The sequence below is a fragment of the Diaporthe citri genome (assembly GCF_014595645.1).
Source record: "Diaporthe citri strain NFHF-8-4 chromosome Unknown scaffold_20, whole genome shotgun sequence".
Taxonomy (NCBI): domain Eukaryota; kingdom Fungi; phylum Ascomycota; class Sordariomycetes; order Diaporthales; family Diaporthaceae; genus Diaporthe; species Diaporthe citri.
Genome location: NW_025064865.1, coordinates 45188 through 66672, shown reverse-complemented (window position 1 = coordinate 66672; position 21485 = coordinate 45188). Strand labels below are relative to the sequence as shown.

Here is a 21485-nt window from a genome sequence, read left to right as displayed (position 1 = left end):
TGGCCAGGCCGTATATGCTACAATACGAAAGTTGCCTTTCAGGCTGTCTTTGTCGGAACTAGTTTGAGACTATTTGAGAATATATATGGATCTATCAACAGACCTAAATTTGGGACAAGAAAACAAATGCTTTTTGCTGATTAAGGAATCCAGGATTCGAGAAGAGCCTTTGTACACGCAGCTGCACTTGCAGCTGCATAGTTTTGCCATCTCTTGTTCTTGTGGCTGTCTGCGTAATCGCAGACAGCCTTTATGACCAGACAGCGCCCGGGAAAGCCCTCCCAGACCCCAGCTCCTTCCATTTCAAAGGCTATAACTCCTTCTTCCTTTGCTATCATGTCACGCTCTTCTCCTGACTTCATGACCTTGTCGCCAGAGGCATAAAGACCAAAGTGAACTATTGGCTCAGCATTGGTCTTTTGGCTCTTATTCCCATCCTCGAGAACGGCCAGTCTCTGCCGAGAAATAAGGTGGCTGTCATCGCATTGCAGACTCTCACAGTCCAATGTGAGCGCAGCCTCGCATACGGGGTCATTATTCGTTTGACAATTACTGCAGACTTCGCAGCTCGAGGCAGCCTGGTGCTTGTGGCGGTATGTTGGTTCGTACAACTTGTCCCTGCACGCTCCAGGATAGTCCGCTATTGCACCAATTTCTGTGGCGTTTCTGAGGTATTCGAGGTGTCTGGCAGTCCGTTCTCGTAGTGTCTTCATATTCCGGCGGCCCTTCATCTTGGCGAGAAAGGACCGCATCTCGGAGTTAGGCCCGGCTATTGTGTCGTTCTTGCGGACGAACCTATCCGGAAACTGGCGTCCAAAGTCGTATTGGATCAGTCCATCGCTGACGACAATATCTCCTAGAATCATTTCGGCTCCGCTTCCGGGGAAAGGCACTCCGCCACAAATTCCCACCACTAGGACAAGCCCGAGGTTCGAAAAGCTGGCTTGGCAGTTTGCTGCGACACTTGCTCCATTGCTTTTTCCCATTCCTGGCATATGCACTACGACGACGTTGTGACGCCCTATGACTCCTGTTGTGTATTGGTTTGGGTCACCGAGCATCTTCCCGTACTTGACTTCATCCCATCGCTTGTCAAATACATCTTGGACAGCATCAGATTCCAAGGTGAGTGCGCATATAATCGCGATCTTGAAATCACTCCTATGCTCCGGCTCTGATGGGCACGGCGGATCGATGTCCAGATGGGTGGTCTGGAAAAGTCCCTCAGGGGTAGGACTGAGTACTTGACCAGAAGAACTTCCACCCAATGTTGATGGACTTTCGGCCTTAGAAGACGAACTTTGAGGTACACCAGCACTTTCAATTTCCTCATTACGGCGGACAGATGTATCTTCCGAGTCTGCCACAATTCTGCGTAGTTGTTTGCGAGTCTTTTGCCGGTTTGAAGATGCCAAGCTAGCGGGTGGCCCCTTGATGACCAGAGTTTCATCTGCTTGCGGCCAAAGCTTATGGCAGCAAAGAAGCATAACTTTCAAACGGCATCCCGTCTTCGATGCTTTGAAATTGTCGAACATATCCCGAATAATTGCTAGCCATGACTGTGTCTCTTCGTGGTTTCGGCCGAGAACGGCGAGGTCGATGATGATATACAGACTTGGTATCAACATACAAATGTCTTGCAAGATACCAAACCAGTCTCGAGAAGTAGTTGCTGTTTTAAAACCTCCGAAAATACCGACGAGAAAGCTCACAGGCGCCTTTGGTCTTACGTATTGTAAGCATTGGATTGCAACCTGTTGCAACAAGTCTGACGGCACCAACTGGGTGGGGTCCCCACGAGTACGAGGCTGGTTAAGGACGTAAACAAGCCGCACAGGTTGAAGAGGTTGATTGGGTTTTAAGGCGTGGACAATCTCAACGGCGAATCGTTCAAAGCGCTTGGTTGTACGAGAATTGCCCTGCAGCATTAATAACCGAGAGTCATCGGAGCCTGCCCAATCATGAATCAAGTCCTTGTCCCAGATGTCATCCGTGAAGCTGTCCTCTCGGCCTAATCTGGTCTTTTGAATTGCGACGCATCTTTGTTCGGCATCGAGAGGATCCAAAAACTGAGGAGAGAAGCAAAAGGCTGGAATCATCCAGAGCAGCGCCGGAGAGAGAAGGGCCAGGCTGTCTAGCTCTTGCAGTGAATTCGGGCCATCCACCTTGAGGCAAGCTGTCATCTTCTCATCAGCCAGGCATAATTCCTATGGGGGTACCTAACAGACTGACCAGAGACCTTGTTGCACAGGTCTTGAAGTGCGTCTAAGTAGTCCGCTGGCATCCCTTCGAAAGCTAATTTTGCTGACGTGCCCGGAGTTGGTGCTGTTCTGGGCCCAGTCTCCATCCATGTCTTGCGTGACTCTTCCAGGTGGCGCTCGATTGAGGCATGGAATTCAGAAACCAGGACCAGCCCCATAACTTTCTCATTTCAAGCTGATATATCTGCAAATCCCAGGTTATGAAAAGTGTGGATTTCAGCCGCATGAGACAAGTTCAAAGAGGTAAGGTAGGGGGGACACGGCATGCAGGATTCCGCGCCTTAACTGGGAAGACGTCTAGCGTGTCCAGGTGCATGTCAGATCCACTGTCGGAAGCCATTTCAATGCAATGTCACCTGACTGAGGTTACACAAAAAGAGGGGTCAGGCTTGAGATAAGATGGGTAAGATACAGCCGCGTCAATTCCATCTTCTAGTTTTTGTCTTTCTTGGTGCAGAGGAATTCTGTCTAGTGAACTGCACTTGCATCTGAAACTAAGATCAATTGCTGCCGACATGATGGAGCGTCGTTTCGGTTCGCGTGCCCGCCGAGGGAACCATAGTGAAAGACTTCGAGGAACGACATCCCAACATTCAAATGGAGATCGCCAAGCACCTAGGTCTCCGAGAAACCTAGATGGCGCTTTGCCAATCCGTCAAACCACTCTTACACAAGGAACACAGCACAGGTCTGGTAGGTTTCATGTTTGCTGAACATAAGCTTGTTGGTATTGACCGATCATGTATTTCAGATCGCGAACCATCAATGGACTCATCTCACCTGGCACGAACAGCCCATACGCCGAAAACGACGATAATGATCGACTGGCGGCATGAAATATGCCACTTCCTACAACTCGATCCAACTGCAACAGACAAAGAAGTCTTTGACGAGCTTCAAACGGCTTCCGCAAAATTGAAAGAGGCAGAGCGAGTGAAGAATCAATCGGCAATACAACAAGGTCCTCTACGTTGCCAAGTAATCCACCGTGTCTCTTGCGCAAATACTGGGGAGCGTGTGATGTATCTTGAAGAGCCCTGGACTGTTCGTGTTGGCCCATACCGTTCTCATCTCAGGGGCAGCCGGCAAGTGGGAAATATGGAGCTCTATCTGGAACGTAACAAGGACGTCAGTTTCCTCGTTCTCCGTGATTATATATGCTGTGCGGAGAAATCTTACCCCTCGACTCGATCTCGTTTTGGAAACGATACGGACTCCTTGCTTGTGGAAGAGCAGATTGAAATTGTTTCAGACAAGTTGCGGTCTAAATTGGCAAGTCTTTCAAATGCCGTCTTCCAGGGAATTCCACATCCCAAATTCGGCCGTGTTGAAGATGACGAAGACGACATGGGACACCACTACGACAACGAATCCGAATCTAGCGACAACAGCGACAGTAGCAATTCGGGTATATACTATCCATATCTGTGGTTCTATCATCGTCGCCGCAAGATAGCGGAAGCCATAAAGTATCTGGAAGAGATCCATCAGGAGCACCTGGACGTCTTCTGTGGATATATCCACAATCGCATGGCAGACGAATGGGCCGATGTCGACAATCTGATTTTGAATGGGGAAATTACCGCCGAGCACATGAGATACATATACGTAGGTCTTCTGACCAGGCTCGTCGCCATAGCCGCTGACCGTTACAGGTCCCAGGAGAGATTGTCGTCTCCACACCCCAAGGCAGCGCCAAAACCAAAATGCAGGCCTATGTGATTACAAACTGGCTGAATGTCACGTCTCTGAGCTCTGATAGATTTTCGGCCTCTATCCCGACAGCCTCTTGGAGTTTTGACGGAAAGTTTCAAAGGAATCAATATTCTCTACCAATCGGTGGTCTGCCTTCATTGAGTCATGCCTTTAAGATTTGCGAGCTGAACCCGCACCCTAAGAAGTTTTCAGATGAGGATTCTGGAGTCACCGAGAATCTCAGAGAGCGCGGGAAGATGTTCTGGAGATGCCGTGGTCGCAACTACGTTTGCTACAAGAGCTTTGTAGACGACGGAATTAGGACTGCTGTGAGTTCTCACATGGATGGAGGAAACAACACCTTTTGATTAGAAACCCAGACAGACTCAAGGTTCATGATCGACACCAAGACTTTGCAACAGATGCACCCCAACGAGCACAAGGCGGCAAACTGTGACGACCTCGGCACAGAAGTCCTCTCAAAAGCGGACCCTCCTCTGGAAGACGAATTCATTCTGTGCCTTCCCCCAACGATCATTGGGTTCAACATGCAGAAAAAGGAGTGGGGTATGGCTCGACAAAATGCACCGAATCTTTGAAGATACTAACCTGGTTCAAAAATCTAGTCACACTCGACGTTGACCTCATTGAAGACGTCGTCTGGAACACAGATGCTTTCAAGTTTCTGGTCATCGAAGACCGGATGAAAGAGCTTGTGCAAGCGGTGGTGACCAACCAGATACATGCTGCGGAAAGCACCGATTTGATCCGTGGCAAAGGAAGCGGCTTGACCATGCTGCTACATGGGTACGAGAGGCAGAGCTTACGAGAAAAAGAACCCGACAACTAACTGACTACCTAGTGGACCTGGGACTGGTAAAACGCTGACGGCAGAAAGGTACGACACACAAAACGACTTCTTTGACAGGCAGTTACAAGTCTGATATGCGCTAGTGTCGCCGAAGTGGCAAAGAAACCCCTGTATCGTGTTACGTGCGGAGACATCGGAACGAAGGCTGAAGAGGTCGAAAAGGTAATTTACCCTTGGTTGACGAGGCAACTTGCGGTCTACTAACTTTGACAGTATCTCGAGACTATCTTCTTGCTCGGAAAGACTTGGGATTGTGGTAAGTGTCAACTGACATCGGTGATTTGCCTCATGAAATTGTCTGATTGGCTCAAGTTGTGCTGTTGGACGAAGCGGACGTCTTCCTTGAGCAACGCTCACTTGTCAACCTTGACCGGAACGCATTGGTTTCAGGTGAGTCTCATTACTATGGCCTAGCGTCGCAATTTGTCCCTGACATCTACAGTATTTCTACGAATGCTGGAGTATTACGACGGTAAAGCATAATGATTATCGCTATTCATCGAAAAATTCAACTTCTAATAACTTGACTCAGGCATATTAATATTGACAAGCAACCGTGTGGGCATATTCGACGAGGCCTTCAAGTCACGAATCCAACTCAACCTCCGCTACCAAAACTTAAACCCCGGCCAACGATTGGAAATCTGGAGAAACTTCATATCTCGACTGGAACGCCTTGCTGACGGGGACAATCGAGTTGACCTCGAGATTGATGCAGAGGATATTCTAAGCCACATCAAGAACCTTGCCAAACCCGAGCTAAATGGTCGAGAGATTCGGAATGCGATTTCAACCGCGAGACAACTGGCCAGGTATCGAAAACAACCACTCGGGTACAAGCACCTTCAATCCGTCATTGCTGAGGCAGAGAAGTTTGACCAATATCTGAAGGATTTGCACGAAGGATTTTCAGCAGATGAGCGGCAGAATGACAAGGGGGAAAGGTAAGCTTCTAGGCTGATCAAATATTACACGCAAAGGGACAGCCCCACACATTTGTCAAATAGATCGGAGCGTGGCGTTCATGACGAGAACTCTGGAGGTCCTAAAACACACCGTGGTGTACGGCAAATGGGCTTCGCTCGTTGATGCTATCCGAATTCAAAGACTATCTCACTCCTCCACTTTGTATTTAGTAGAGATGACAAGATAAATCGCGTCCTCGTCATTCCAAGTCTGCATTCTAAGTCCGCTTTCCAAACGTCAAGCCGACTTCCCCTCCTCGCTGAGTCGGTATACTTGGTCACTCAGGCAAAGCAGCCTTCATCCCGGTCGGAGCTACGACAATTCGCGAGGATTTTGGCATGTCGCCATCCCCGTTGTGATCAACATCGTTCAACTCCGCATCAATTCTGTTGTGAAATCTTTGCTAAGAGCCGTTGTCTGGAGCCCACTCTTCCCAGAGATCATTGTGAAGTTGTACGGCACTTCTCTGTTGGATTTGTCAAAGTTCATTCACCAGACTCTTACGATGACCTCTCGCCAGCGCGGGCGGAAGCCGGATCCATAAGGCCGCCCCCGTCCGCCGGCGGAGGATAGTATACAGGGCTTGGCTGCAGCCGAATGGGCGCGTTGGGGTCGAGATGGCTGGCCACCCTCTGTATCGCCGCCCGTATGCCGCCATGTTGCTGTTCCACGGTCGAAGTCTCTGTCTCGACTTCTGAATCTGGATCCATGAAGTTTGCAGCGGCAGAAGAAAAGTCAAACCCGCCTGCGTCACCTTCGTTATCGTGGAGGAAGGAGTCAAAGTCAAAGTCATTCAGCACGTCATTGGTTGCAAGCGGGTTGACATAATCAAGGCCGAACTCCTAGCACACGTCTGAAGTTAGCAAAGTGCGGTAGCAGTAACGAGGTAGGGAGAGGTTGACCCTCCTTCGAGGGTACTGACCGGCCGAGAAATGGGGAATGGTGGGTTCTGGCTGGTTGGAGCGGGAGGTACCATGGGTGCGGCTTGCTGTGGCACAGGCGCAGGGCCCTGGTTTCTCTCACCCATGTCGGCCAAAAGTTTGGCCTGCCTCACACACTCATCGGCGGAGCTGTCTTTTGATATGGTAGAGCTGATACCTTTTGTACCATCGATAGTATTGGAAATCTTCAAAGGCTGCCTCTTATTCTCGCACTTTTGGTGCAGCAGGTGGACGTTCCGCGCGGAGACCCTGTTGAACTTGGCGCCGCAGTCCGGGCAGCTCGCCTCAAAGTCACCAGACCTCTGACGCTGGTGGCGGAGGAGACTGCTAAAGGACGAGAACTGGCGGCCATTGCATCCATGCTCCCAGCATTGGGGCTTGGGCCTGCTTTGGACCACCCGGACGTGCCCCTGGTTGCCGTACTGGTGAGGACTGTTGTTGCGTGACCCGTTGGACGCTCGAGGAAGTGCTGTTTCCTTCACATCTGCATGGCTTAATGGTCCTTCCATGGGCGGGGGCAGTGGCAGCCCCATATATGGGGGAGGTGACGACACATTGGGGGCCGCCGCTGGCATTCTAATTCCTCCTGGAGCGAAGGCTGGGTGAAGATCGGGATTGGGGCGGCCAGCCCACCCCATGGGTCTCTGCTCCGACCTATAGGGGTCCTCGTACGTCGATGCCCTCCCATTCCCGGTGTGCAGCAGCGGCATCTGGCCATTTCCTGATGTCGTCAGGGCGCCCTTGTCAAAGCATCCTCCCGACGTCATCACATCATCCACTCGATGCTGTCGAGCGGGTTTGAATTTCGAAAACGAACCACCATTCATAGACGCATAAGGGTCCTGTGGTTTGGATTCGGTAACCACGGGTAGTATGCCCTTGGCTCCGGTTTTGGCGTGATAATTCTTAGCCAAGAGTGGAGGGAAATAATGCCCATTGAAAGAGTCGAGTGCTTCCTGTCGGTGGTGGTTCCGAGGAATTGCGGCAAGTATCTGAGCATCTTGGCCCGGAAGACAACTGCCATGAAAGTCTTGTACTGGAAACTTTGGAGGCTCTCCAAACACTGGTCTGTGTTTGCGCTGGCGAATACACGAGGCCATGTTTCCGTGCTTTGGAAGCGACCGATCATTCTCCATTTCCTTTGCAATCGTAGGCAAATAATGATCGGTAATTCCCCTCTCCATTGTGTGCCGACACGTTGCATTTGAGGTTTCAGGGGGGCCAAAGTCATGAGAATGACGTACGCGCATGCCATTTCTGTCCTGGTCTGGTCCCTTAAGTTGCGCCGCGATATGGCTTCGAATCGAGATTGGGGGACTTGTCTCTGGAAGGGAAGCGCTGCTGGTGGTACCATCCCTTTCCAACTCTGATGGTGTTTTGTCTCCTTGGATATGCTCTCCTGCAGTGCTTTCACGAATGACTCGGAGAGCCATCTTCCTTGACATCCCTCCACTGTCCTGTAGGCTCAATTTTCCCATCGTTCCCATCGACGACCGTATATGATAGAATGGATTCGCATCTTCAGGCAGAGTCGACACATCTGATGCCGCTCTCTCATGTACCGGCATTGAGTCGGAGCGTGCTGTCGAGGGCAGGTCCAGTGGAGGACAGACTGATCGTCGTCTCACGGGTAGTTCGAGGTTCGCTAGCTTCGGGGCATAGAGCCTGCGTAAAGCAGACGATGGGTGGTCGTCCTCATCATGGTCTCGTGCCGCTTTCCACTTTAAATCGCTGTCTTGGCCAAGGCCCTGAAGGTATCCCATGACTGCGAATAACTGACTTCTCGGAGCTTGTCCACAGACATATTCGTCAAGGTCTACCACGTGGGACAGGCCAAAGACAGCGCTAAACGCTGCCTCCGCCGGTGTCAAGTAGATTCGAAAATGGTCTTCCAAGAAAATGATCCGATACTAGACATCATTAATGCCAATGAATCATAGTAACGGAACAAGAAATGCGTGTCTCTAGTTGAGGGTCAAGAGAAAGGTTGACAGCTGACGTGTCACTGCTACTGGAAGCGGGGCGTAGCAAGGCAGAATGCAGGTGATGCGAGCCTCATAGCGCTGCGATTCCCGATGTGAACCTTTGTATCACATTAGGTAAGACGTTCCTAGCTTACACTTCCCTGTTCCTTTTAACGGGAAAACCAGCGGGAGGGGCTGATTTTCTTTCCACCCTCCGCCAGCCCTACACAGCACGCCTGGAATAAGTAGAACCCTACAAACCACTTGGATACGCTTCCCCATATCAACTGTACCCTATCCTGTGCCTATGCTTTGCTACGTACTTCTTCAGTGCATAACATGACTATGCAGGGCTACGACATATCTTTATGGAACTTTAGTAAACTTGATCCAAATAGCATTCTTCAACACCGTCAGTTGCAATGGAATGTAGACCCAAAAAAAAAAAAGGTACAAAGGCCTAGACGAGCCCAGCAGGCAGAAGCATTACTGGGTACAGGGGCAGACGGTCCGGAACTCTGCTACTCCAGAATGTCCTGCAAACCCCTGCTAGCCGCTGCGTGTCTTAGGGTCGAGACTGCAGGCCAAGTCGACGGCGGCTCCCGGCAAATTGGCGATACCACCGCATCTACGGCGCTAATGATGCTTGCAAGACAGTCCGGCACGGCCCTCGATGCCCTGATACGGACCACGACCGAGGATCCGCCGTTGGGCCTGGACAACCGGCTTTTCCATCTCCAACTACTCGAACAAAAATGTGGGCATGTCCCTGCTCCACGTTGGGCCCGTCATCGACTTCATCCTCTCCGTCCTCCCTCGTCCGCCCTTCTTCTCTTCGTCTGCAACGGCCAGACGCCACCAGCGAGAGAGAGAACCGGCTGCCTCCGACGGTTGGATCCCACTCCTCTCCTCCGCCATGAAGGACGACTACGTCGACGTCGCCGCGGCCGAGGCGACAGCCTCAACAGGTTTCGTCTCCCAGGATGAGGCCGACATGGTGCGCCTGGGCAAGGCCCAGCAGTTCAAGCGCAACTTCTCCTTCTGGTCCACCTTCGGCTTCGTGTCCATCTACATGGCGACCTGGGAGTTCGTCATCGTCTCCATGTCGCCCTCGATCGCGACGACCGGCTACGGCGGCTTCTTCTGGACCTTTGTCGGCTCCGTCCTCTGCTACTCCTCGGTCGTCCTGTCGCTCGCCGAGATGTCCAGCATGAGCCCCACCGCCGGAGGGCAGTACCACTGGGTGTCCGAGTTCGCGCCGGCAGGTTGGCAGAAGCAGGCCAGCTATGCGTCGGGCTGGATGACTAGCCTGGGGTGGATCGCCAGTCTTGCGGGCAGCGTGTACGTGTGCGCCGACCTCGTGCGCGTCTGCGTCAACATCACGTACCCGGACCTCGTCTTCACCAGCTGGCAGATCTTCCTCATACTTCTGGGGCTGTTCTTGTTGACTATCGTGCTGAACACGCTGGGAACGCGGGTTCTCCCGACGATCGAGGTGGTCAGTCTGATTGGGCACACTGTGGGCTTTATTGTGTTTATTGGCATATTCTGGGGCATGTGTCGGCCTTTGAACGGAGGCAGGGAGGTGTTTTTGGATTTCCAGAACAACGGTGGCTGGACCAATCATGGGACGGTGTGCCTCCTTAATCAGGTCTCTATCATCTGGTCGATGCTGGGATCGGACACCATTGTTCACATATGTAAGTCCTATTCCACACGCAAGGATCGACTTAACCTGACATCCAGCTGCAGCTGAGGAAGTACGCGATGCCTCGTTGACCGTTCCCCGGGCTATGTGGTGGTCCTATGTATTCAACATCTCTATGGCCTTCGTGATGGTCATCACAATGCTCTATGCCATTGGACCTATCGACTCTATTCTCGAGGCCGATCTGCCCTATCTGAACCTCTTCTCGGCGACAGGGAGCGTGGGGGTGGCCCTGTTCCTGGCCATCGTGCTGTTTGTCCTCATCTACGCTGGTAACGTGACAGCACTTGCAACGACATCGCGCGAGGTTTGGGCCTTTGCAAGAGATCGCGGATTTCCGTTTTCCGCCTGGATTTCTCGCGTAAGCTTTGGAACCACCGCCAACAGATATTGGTACCTACGACGCTAATCACCTTGACAGATGAACCACAAATATGACATGCCATTCAACGCCATCTACCTCTCATCCCTGGTCGCCCTCCTGCTCTGCCTCATCACCCTCGGCTCCGACACCGCCTTCAACATAATCATCTCCGTCTCGCTCCTCGCCCTCATGTCGACATACATGCTCTCCATCGGCTGCGTGCTCCTGCGGCGGATCCAGGGACACCAGCTGCCTCCGGCGAGGTGGAGTCTGGGACGTTTCGGCTTGCCCATCAACGCCTTCGCCGTGGGTTACTCACTATTCATCGTCGTGCTCAGCTGCCTGCCGTACTCGAACCCCACTACGGCTGTTGATGCGAACTGGGCGCCTGCCATCTGGGCCGCGGTGATATTGATCAGTGTGGTGGCGTACCTTTTCCACGGGAGGAGGAGATTTACGCCGCCCGTTATATTTATCGAGGGTAAGAGGGCGCATGGCGAACAACTGCAGAAGGTGTTGTGAGATGTTTATTACAGCGGTCAACAATTATATAATACCCGCTGGGCAATATAGCTACATCTTTACGCCTCTTCGCGCGCGGGGTTCCATAGTAGCCCATTTCTGTGATCAACGCCGACGACTTGCGTGTATTTGATATTCCGGAATTAGACTACTGTTCTCTCAGATACCGAACAACTTAACGCTACAGAAGTCTTTCCGTTCATGCGCTTCCCCATGCGACAAGCAGAACTGCAGGAAAACCCGCTTGGGAGCGAGGATGTCATCCGCGTGCACTCGAGGTAGCTGGGCGGTTTGTACAGGAAGTACAACGCTCACCGGCCGGAGAGGATGCTCATGGATCAACTTCAGAAAATCGCCCGTTCTGAGATTACGCGAAAGTGGGCGCTGACATGCGAATCGACGATCAAGCATATTATGAGCCGTGACCTCTTCATACTACATCTACTTCCTCTGGGTGCGCGACACCTTGTCGTACCACACCGGGCTCAACCGGATCGACCATGCAGGGGATGCTACCACTATGTTACTCCCACTCATATGGACTCGACCCTAAAATGCTGTCATGCGTAACCTGCAGATACACTTGGTTTTCTCCATTGAATTTGATCAAGGTCCACCGGGGAGGGTTGGGGGGGGGGGTGATGAGCGCTTCCCCTATTGGAGCCAGAGTACGCCCACCCAGCTTCCACAGTACGCCTACCCAGCTTTCAGCGTTGGCCTACTTAATACTTCCTTTTCTTAATATTATATTAATAAGATTAAGTACTTTTTTAAATAAGCATAAAGTTTACCCTATATATAAAAAGCTAGGATAGCTATTTTTTAATTTAAGCAATACTTTAAAAATATAAGCCTAAAAAGCCTAGAGCGCCTAAAGGCCCCCAGAGCGCCCAGAGGGCGGCAAAGGGCAGAGAGGGCGCAAAGGGCGCCAAGGGGGCAGAGGGCGTCAAGAGGGTAAAGGGTAGAAGAAGGCATAAAGGGCAAAAGGGCAAAAGTAACTTTAAAGTTATAAATAAAGAAATAATTATAAAACCCTTTTAAAGATAATTATAACTATATTTTATTAATAACCCTATAATACTAATATTTTATAATGCATATAGCTAATTTCCTTATACTGGGTGGGCTAACGCTGGATGCTGGGTGGGCGTACTCTGGCTCCCCCTATTGCGTCAAAATCGGCGCGAGTTCTTGGTTTCCGTGAGAGTCTGTCCTTTCGCAGCAGCAGATTCTCCTGGAATTAATGAGAGTTTCCTGCCAGTTCAATTGAGAATGATAATTTAAAGAGAAGATAACTGCCTATGAACCCGTCTTCCCGATGATCCGCTCTTGGCTCCCGCGGCGGCTAGCGTTACTGCCCCCATCAGCATTTGCTTGGCTGTCGGAATCGGCGCGGCCCATTTCGTAGGCAGATCCATCAGTTGGCAATATGTGAACGTCTGTTCTGCTCTTGGCTGGTCTCACCCTGCTCACGTAGCCACTTTTGCGGGGCGGTTTGATGGTTGAGCTGCCACCGATCGTCTGTAGCGCATATGACTGCTGCGACGGGTTTGTTTTTGCCTCAGACTCGAACAGCTTGACGCCCATGCCCATCGAAAAGGAACTCATAAAGCCTTTCATGTTGGGGATGGTGGATGTGAGGAGCGAGCTGAATAGCATGATCTGCTGCATGGTCAGAGCCGCGGTGCTTTCCAGTGGCGGGTCCGTAGATTGCACAAAATCCGCGATGCTCGAGAGGTGCAGGACCGAGAAGGGGATGACGATCAGGCGGAACCCGAATGCAACGCAGACCTGAAGTTTGTCTCCCAGCGGCATGTTGAGAGGAATGACCAGCGCTGCAGGAATGAGGGAGGGCAACACGTCGGTGATGACGTCGAGTGCTGTGATAATCTGCCATCGAAGGTGCTGAGGGGTGTTTCCTCGCAATGTCAGAGGACGTGGAGTTTGAAATCTTAGGTATCGGGCTGGCTTACCTGTTCCGGACATTCCAAACTGCTGTTGACGAACAATACACTTCTGCCTTCACATCCAGCACCGACGCCGATTGCGGAGCCGACTCCCCAAGCTGCGCTGAGAACAAAAGCGCCGATGCAGAATCTCCATCCTATATTGATCCCAACCTTGGCCGGCCGCAAGACGCGCATGATGAGGGCGAGACACGAGCATTTGGACAAGCAAAGACACAGTATGGACAGTGTCTCAGAGGCAAGGAATGCCTACATGTGGTAAGATAGAGAAATCCCATATGTTTGGATGCGTTGAGGGATAGTACCCAAATGCTTACCTTTCCGGACTCTCTAAGTCTTTCTGATGGCGTAGTGTGACTTGACTGCGCAAGACCATTCTTGAGACCATAGAAGACGGCACCACACTGCGCAAGGTACAAAACCTAAACATGCGGACATTGTTGAGATGAGATTCAATGATACATGTTTGCATTGATGGATTAACGTACTGTAGCGAGGCCGATGAGGTAGTCGTCGAGGCCAAATAAACCCCATTTGATCCTTCCTCGGACCAAAACTGTCATGCAGCTATAAACAGCCCCCAGTGTTGTTACGATCCACACGTACCCCGCATGGTCTTCTGACGAGATCGCGGAGAAGCCAGGGGTGATTTGCATGATGGCTCGGTGCTCTCAAGACGATTACAGGAGCCTGCCTGAGGAATGGCAACGAGGCTGGATCAGGATTTCCACGCTTAGGGATTTGTCTCGGAAGTCGTGGCTTAAGTGGTGAGTTGCGATGCGGCCCAGTCGACTATGGACCCATAAATTGATTATTTATCTAGACTGAGCGGGCATATGGCATCATCCTGATCAAAACAAAGTTAAGGGGCTTGTGTCAAACAGGGTACTTTTGCAGGTGTTGGTTAGAGACGGCTGCGTCAGTTCAACTTTCTCGGCGATTGCAGTTGAGATGACAATCGAAATACCGAGCGGTTTCTCAATTTAAATAGTGGATCTTCTTCAAAATGCTTCGCGGCAGCTCAGAATGCTGATTCGGTCAATATCGCTGGGCAAGCACAGCGCTGAGTGGTACCACAGGTCGTGGAATGGCGTGCACCTTCAATCGCCCTGCTCGAGACGCACGATGGTCACCAGGTCTCCTGCTTCCTTTGGCACCAAAAAACATACGGTGATTTTCCGCGTGTACTTGTTCAATAATTTTGATGCCAGTGATACATCACATGTACGATTGCTGTCGTTGGTCGGGGTTGTATGAGTGTTTGATTTTCAACGCAACACAACGCCACCGAACAGGCCCCAGCAACCGGTGTATTTCTCGTCATTGTTGAGACTCGCTAAGTGATTGTGCCCCTTAGGTGGGCATAGCAACACCCGGGAATAAATCCTTTCGACCGTTCTTCACCGAAATTTGGGCATTATATGCATGGGTGACAGGATCCCGCGCTGGAAGACATGGGCAAAAGTACGTGCGGGGGTCGCCTTTCTCAACCTGGTTGGTACTGAGAGAGGCAGGTCGTAGAGGCGATGACCCACAATAAAGCCAAAGGCACCGCACAGCTTTTACAAGATATCCGGGGAGAGCGCAAAGACAACCCGCGAATGACTATCAGGACCCCTGAGCCAACAACCATAAATCTTCGGCGGGATATCAATGCGGTATGGTGCACCACCGGGATATTCAAGCACAGTCGGCTTCACTGTGTGGATATGATCGTCAAAACCCCTTGTTCCGGATGCCTCCCGAGTCGCCTACGTGCCTCATCGGTCCCTCCCGATCTTTTGCAGTGTTTATGGGGAAGGTGTAGTCCAATGGCGGAACATACTCTTGATATTGATCCAACTGCTGAATCTCTGTATGTGGTCCCCATCGAAGGAGATGGGCCGTGGACCGCCTGTGCCTCAAGTGTCAGGGGTGATGCACGGCTTGTCAGAAGTCTATCGAACCTTGCATCTCAAGTTTACGGGGATTCTTCTCCTGGTGGCATCAACATGCAGGGGCTCGGCATTTGAAATCCTGTAGTCATTTTTTTTATGAGACACTTGTGTTTGGTCATGATCCTATCGGTAATTCATTTTCTTCCCAGGACCCGACCTCGGGACCGGACGAAGGAAAGTGCCCGAGCTGAATGAGTTGGTTCCATTCGCCGCCTGTATGGAGGCCTTATTCTAACTTGCGAACGTACTCGACTGGTCCATCGTACTGGTGCCTTCCCTGGAAGGCATAGTAGATCATTGAAAAGATGACCACCCCACCATAGATTACAATGTTGTAATTCATCGCCTCAGCTCCTGGATTCGGGCTCATGGGGAAGAAGCAGAGAACAAATGCAGACACCAGGAAAAGCTCGGCGGCAAGGTACACCGGAAGGCCCCATTTCCCCAAGTTGAACTTTGACGGGAGCAAGGGACTGCCCGTCCCCCGCCTCCAGATCATACAGCCGATGGAGACTATATATGACGTTAAATAGGCGTTGGTGGCAAGTGACGTGATTGAGTTGAAGGCGGTGACTGAGCCGATGTTGATGAGGGACAAAAGGGATGTGGTGATGAACGTCACGAAGATGGAGTTAAACGGAAGGTTCCAAGTGGGCGAGACATGAGCCAGCCATGGACCCCCTGGGAGGCCGCCATCTCGAGCAAAGGCGTACATTTGTCTGGGGCAGATGTCAGATTTAGTCGTGGGCAAGCACTGAGCTCGCAAGGAGACCACACTCACCTCGAAGCAGTCGCGACGCCGGCGAGATTGGCGGATATGTTCATTGCGACTATGAACACCGTCATTCCAGTGGCGCCTCCGACGGTGCCGGTAGCCTTGTAGAAGACCTCGATAAACGGAAACCCGGTAGGTGAGTCAACGATCTCGGCCAGAGTGTCGCCTATGCAGAAGCAGAAGGTGATGACGATCACCCATCCCATCAGGCCGTTGACCACGGTAGTGGAGATCATTGCCCGGGGGACGGTCTTGCTGGCATCCTTCAGCTCCTCAGACATGTGGGCCGCAGCATCTGCGCCGAAAAAGGTAAGGACTGCGGCGGAGATACCAATGAGCGTGCTCCCACCCGTATTACCCCAGCCACTGCCGTCTGTGAAGGTCGTGAAGACGGACTTGGCGTCCGCAGTGGGGGAGAGGACCCAGAGCGCAACGAGGATGCCGATAAAGGCCCAAATGTGGATGATGAGGACAATACCCTCGAAGAGCGGGAGCTTTCGGGCAAAGGCGGTGTTGAATACGACGGAGAATGCAGCGACTGCCATGGTGAGGAGAGTGCCGTGCCAGCGCTCTGGGACGTAGGTGTCCAAGTTATTCAAGACTATGAGCCCCTGTATCATAGTACCGGAGATGTAGGCAGTGGATGCGCAGGAGGCCTGCCACCCCAGCACACAAATCCAGCCCATGACATAGCTCAAGAACTTCTGGTGCTGCCTTGGGGCGAATTCTGACACCCAGTGGTACTGGCCACCGCTGGTGGGCGCCCTGAGAGTCCCGCCAATGTCAACGTCCTGCCAGCCGCGACGCCGCAGACACTGAAGCATCTACTCACATCGAGCCCATTTCTGCCATGGAGGTATTGACTAGGATGAAGCCCATCCAAGTGATGAAGAACATCCAGATCAGGCCTGCTGTGCCGCCGTTGACCAGACCGGTAATAGAGACGCTGATCACTTGTTAGGAGGGGCAACAAGAGGCATGGTTACAATGAATGAACTGACGAGAAAGCAGCCTCCCACGTCGCCATGGTAATCATGGTGAATCCAAAAATGGTGACGAATCGAAAGTTCCTCTGAAAGAAGACGTTAGCCAATTTCACAAGTTATTCTTTTTGACTTTTTGCCATGATCGAAGCAGACCTTCAATTCTTGCACTTTGCCCATCCTGAACATGTCGATTTGGTCGTCAGCGGTCCCCCCTTTGCTACTTCGATGGGCATCTCCGGCATCGACTGGCACTTGGCCGACGTGCATGTCGGGTTTGGCGCCATCTTTGGAAAACATATTCTACAAGAGACGGCGAGCGAAAGATGGAGGCGTCGTTGAATGGAAAGGAGAGGCTGTCAGAACCGAGGGTGAGGAACATGTGAATGCCGGAATTCAAAAAATGACATCCCGGTGGACCGAGTAGATTCTCTGTTATATGAGCAGAAGGCAAGCCTCCCCCCCCCTGATAAGCAATCTCGCGTCACACGCAGCTGCAACAGCCTGGCCGTTCCGAGGTGCTGCTGGGGACGGGCTGCAAGGTCTCTACCGTCGAAACAGGGAAAGCTCTGCACCTGTTGGTAACCAACGGCACACTGTTGAGATCTCCACACCGTTCTCCACACGACGAGAATGCAACTCCTCTTCTGCCCAGCCCGCGGAGCAAACACACCTGCATGCGGTTGAGTGGGCCCTGCACTTGTTGTCCGTTATTTCTTGCATGTCCTTCCCTCCCACCGGCGAGTCGACCGGCGGGGAGGTCTGCTTGAAGTGGTGCCATACTCCGTACCGGCCTGAGGCACGGGGGCGATTTTGTCTGCTGTTTTATTTTTATGCAGCATTTTTCACTGAGCGGGTCTCAATCCCACACGTTCGCCTCCATATTAATGCATGCTCCGCCGACGCCTCGAGTGGCTCCCCAAGGCTCTCTGTGCTCTGCTTTTGAGTGTGCCTCCACTCAGCAGAGAGCGGTCTTAAAGGGCCTTCAGTAACCCAGATGCTTCTTTCCAGCTCTGCCCGGCAATAGTTTCGGTGCCATGTTATATCCCCACGTTCGTGAAGCTCGTTTCCACGAGATACCCGAAATAGCCCGCCTGAACTCCCTGGCCTTTTGGGATGATGAGCTGATAGGGCGAACGAATGCACCCCAGTCGCCAGAAGTACCCCAATGACTTCGACCTGCACTGGGTGAGGATGGCGCGACCTCACTACTTTGACCCCAAGTGGCGATTCATCGTCGCCGTGGTCAAGGACGAGGCGGGCAAGGAGGTGATCGCTGGGTGCGGGCAGTGGTCAAGGATGGGAGACGGCGGAAAGGGCATGAGATACGGCTGGTTCGACCCTCGTAAGTCAGCGACACTCACTTCTCACACACATGCATACATATTCACCCGCTTTCAATCTGCTCATCTGACCCTGATACCTCTCGCTCGCAACCAGGAAGATACGCCCGTCCGCTCATGGCAGCAGCCATGAAGATCCATGCGCGCATCTGGCCGAACCGCGCCGCCGACCCGGCCGAGGAGGACGTCATCGAGCGGGCGATGCCGCTGGTAGCAGACTCGTGGGCAGGCGACAGGGCCGAGTGCTGGAATCTGGAGATCATGGCCGTGCACCCGGAGCACCAGGGCAGAGGGGTCGGGCGGTTGATCGTGAAGTGGGGGCTGGACCGTGCGGACGAGGAAAGGGTGTGCGCATCTGTCATCAGCTCCAAGGGCAAGGAGCCGTTCTACCTGAAGTGTGGCTTTAACCTCGAAGATGGGCGTGTGGGGAGGGGGGAGGGTAACCCGCTCGCATGGTGGGATGGCGGGAGGATGTTTTGGAGGATACCTGGCACGACGGTCTGAGTCTGGAGCTGGAGCTGGAGCTACCAAGTTCACTGTCTCATCCGCATCTTGCGTCTTGCTTGTGAAGGATAACTGCGCCGCCTCATCGTTTGAAAGGGTCCCAGGCCACAAGGCAAAACTTCAAAGAAGAATCACTCTATGTCGTGGACGCAATTACAGGTGCTTCCAAGCCTGTTGGTCCGGAGATGGCAACGAGGTGGATTTACAGTGCTGGTGATACCCATTGTTGAACGAGACGCGATACAGTAGAAGCTTTGCGTGGGAGACGCTCGGTTTGGCACGTGTTGGAAACATGCCCCCCAAGGTTGGCAGCCAGGCAGCTTGGACCGTCTCTGCGCACGAGCCCCCCTGAGAAGGACAGGGGTGAGGCTTTCTACAGGCATAAGGCAGACTATGAAACTCTATAACCCGTATAAGAAAACTTATCGCACTGGAAATAATGCAAGTAGATTAAGAGATTTAGGGTATGTATTGCTTAAATAGGTTTAAGTTTACCTTTAAAGCTAAAAATTACTTATTTAAGGCCCTTAAAGGCTAAATACCCTTGCTTATATTATATAAACCCCCTTTTTTTAATAGCAAAACCTTAAGCTTAAATTATAATAATATTATTATAAATATATATATTTTTTATTTTTAATTTACTTTTATTAATAAATTAAGAAAAAAGTTAATATTAATTTAAATTATAAGTTATTATATTTATTATATTAAAATAAAATAAAAGCTTATATTATTATATTAACCTTTATAAATATTTATTTTAAATTAAGTTTTTAATAATAATAAATAAATATTAATAATTATTTTTATTTTAATTTTTTTTAAAAAAAAATAATTATAAAGAATTATATTATTATAAAAAGCTATAAAATCTTTCTTTAAGTTTTTTATTATTATTATAAACTTTTATTAACCCCTTTATAACTTTAAAATTATATTAAATATTATATTAAGTTAATAAACTTAATATAACATTTTTAATTAATTATTAATTCTTTAATTAAAGTAATATTTTTAAAAAGTTATAAGTTTATTTATTTTTATTTATTTTATTATATTTAATAATAATTAAGGTAATAATAAAATATTAAATATAAATTTAAATAAAGATTAAGCCGTTATTATTATTCTTATTTTTTAATTTTAAAGTTTTATTTTTATTAATTATATAATTAATTAATATATTTTTTTAATTAATGCTTTAATTATTTTAATTATTTTAATTATTATTATTATTTAAATTAAATTTTTTCTTTTAATTATTATTAATTAAGTTAATTATACTTTTTAAGTTTAAGTTATTTTATTAATATTAATTTACTTTTTTTATATATTATTAAGTTATTATTATAAAATCTTTTTTTAAGTAATATATTCTTTATATAATAATTTTCATTACTTATTTTATCTTTTTAATTTAGCTTTTCTTTTATTTTAATTTATATAAGGTTTTTTTAAATTATTTTTTTAATTAAAATAATATAAAGAAATACTTATCTTTATTTTTTTTATAGCTTTTTTATTTTAAGTTAATAAGGTTTTCTTTTTATAAAGTTTAATAATAATTAAATTTAAATAATTTTAAAAAAAAGATTTAATATTTAAATAATAAGTTTTTTATTAACTTTTTAATTAAATTTTTAAAAAATACTTAAAATATTATCTTTAATTATAATTAAATATAAGAATTAAAAGCTTAATAAATTAAGGTTTTTTTTAATAACTTATTAAAAGTTATTTAAGATTCTCTTTTTTTAAGCTTAAATAATATAGTTTTTAATTTAATTTCTTAAAAAAATATATAGCTTTTTTTTATTATTATTTCTTATAAAATATTAAAGAAAACCTTAGTTTATTAAGTAGTTTTTATAATTTAAGTTAATAATAAATATATAATTCTTTAAGTTTTAAATTTCTTATATATTTTTTATCATTAAGTTAATTAAATTTATAAAAACTTTTAATTATTTAATATAATATTATAAAATTTAATAAATTAAAAATTTTATATTATTAATTATTATAAGTTAGCCTTAAGCATTTATTAAAAGGTACTTAAAAGGAGTTATAAATTATAATATTTAAGAAGTAAATTAAGCCTTAAAAAGGCTTAACTTTAAATCTATCTTTTAAGTATATGCCTTATTATATAAAAAAGTTAGGTGTAATATAAGCTTAATATAGGCATATATTATAGCTTAAGCAATAACTTAAGCTTATTATATAACTCCCTTTTTACTTTTATATTATATATAATAAGGATTAAACCCAGGGCTTTTATAATTTTATGTTAATTATATATTTACCCTTATTATATACTTATTTTAAGGCTATATCTATCCACTTAAGGAGCAATAATTATTCATTTCATTCTTATATTAGCTATATTTATATATTATGCTTAATATAATATAATGCAAAGTATATATTATATATATTATAAGCTATTATAATATAGTAATATTGTTATTATATATATAGTTTTTTATTAATATATTATAATTATATATAAGTTATATATATTATTAGCCTTAAGTTATAATGTATTTTTATTAATGTATTAATATTACTTATTATAGCTATTACCTTTACATTATATTTATTATTATTACTTAAAATAACTTCCTTATAATTACATTTTTCTTTATAATTCCTTCTTTTTAATATTATATTATTACTAT

General features: G+C 48.0%; 7 protein-coding genes across 7 annotated transcripts; 3 read left to right on the top strand and 4 right to left on the bottom strand.

Moving 5' to 3' along the window:
* Nucleotides 1-140: 140 nt before the first annotated feature.
* Nucleotides 141-866, bottom strand: INS49_007442 (uncharacterized protein; the record flags this gene model as incomplete). The annotated part of the gene is made up of 1 exon (XM_043168207.1): nt 141-866. One exon carries the CDS (start codon nt 864-866, stop codon nt 141-143), a length of 726 nt encoding a protein of 241 aa, XP_043016883.1.
* Nucleotides 867-3359: 2493 nt separating this feature from the next.
* Nucleotides 3360-5775, top strand: INS49_007441 (uncharacterized protein; the record flags this gene model as incomplete). The annotated part of the gene is made up of 10 exons (XM_043168206.1): nt 3360-3869; nt 3917-4285; nt 4337-4523; nt 4583-4763; nt 4819-4854; nt 4911-4989; nt 5041-5083; nt 5140-5217; nt 5270-5299; nt 5360-5775. 10 exons carry the CDS (start codon nt 3360-3362, stop codon nt 5773-5775), a joined length of 1929 nt encoding a protein of 642 aa, XP_043016882.1.
* Nucleotides 5776-6293: 518 nt separating this feature from the next.
* INS49_007440 (uncharacterized protein) lies at nt 6294-7243 on the bottom strand (the record flags this gene model as incomplete). Its single annotated transcript, XM_043168205.1, has 2 exons — nt 6294-6635; nt 6968-7243. The coding sequence occupies 2 exons, from the start codon at nt 7241-7243 to the stop codon at nt 6294-6296; spliced, it is 618 nt and encodes a 205-aa protein (XP_043016881.1).
* A 2218-nt stretch (nt 7244-9461) lies between these two features.
* INS49_007439 (uncharacterized protein) lies at nt 9462-11292 on the top strand (the record flags this gene model as incomplete). Its single annotated transcript, XM_043168204.1, has 3 exons — nt 9462-10398; nt 10451-10767; nt 10828-11292. 3 exons carry the CDS (start codon nt 9462-9464, stop codon nt 11290-11292), a joined length of 1719 nt encoding a protein of 572 aa, XP_043016880.1.
* A 1299-nt stretch (nt 11293-12591) lies between these two features.
* Nucleotides 12592-13436, bottom strand: INS49_007438 (uncharacterized protein; the record flags this gene model as incomplete). Its single annotated transcript, XM_043168203.1, has 2 exons — nt 12592-13182; nt 13266-13436. The coding sequence occupies 2 exons, from the start codon at nt 13434-13436 to the stop codon at nt 12592-12594; spliced, it is 762 nt and encodes a 253-aa protein (XP_043016879.1).
* A 1986-nt stretch (nt 13437-15422) lies between these two features.
* On the bottom strand, nt 15423-17007 carry INS49_007437 (uncharacterized protein; the record flags this gene model as incomplete). The annotated part of the gene is made up of 4 exons (XM_043168202.1): nt 15423-15915; nt 15978-16736; nt 16804-16917; nt 16973-17007. The coding sequence occupies 4 exons, from the start codon at nt 17005-17007 to the stop codon at nt 15423-15425; spliced, it is 1401 nt and encodes a 466-aa protein (XP_043016878.1).
* A 1087-nt stretch (nt 17008-18094) lies between these two features.
* Nucleotides 18095-18801, top strand: INS49_007436 (uncharacterized protein; the record flags this gene model as incomplete). Its single annotated transcript, XM_043168201.1, has 2 exons — nt 18095-18299; nt 18395-18801. The coding sequence occupies 2 exons, from the start codon at nt 18095-18097 to the stop codon at nt 18799-18801; spliced, it is 612 nt and encodes a 203-aa protein (XP_043016877.1).
* Nucleotides 18802-21485: the final 2684 nt, after the last annotated feature.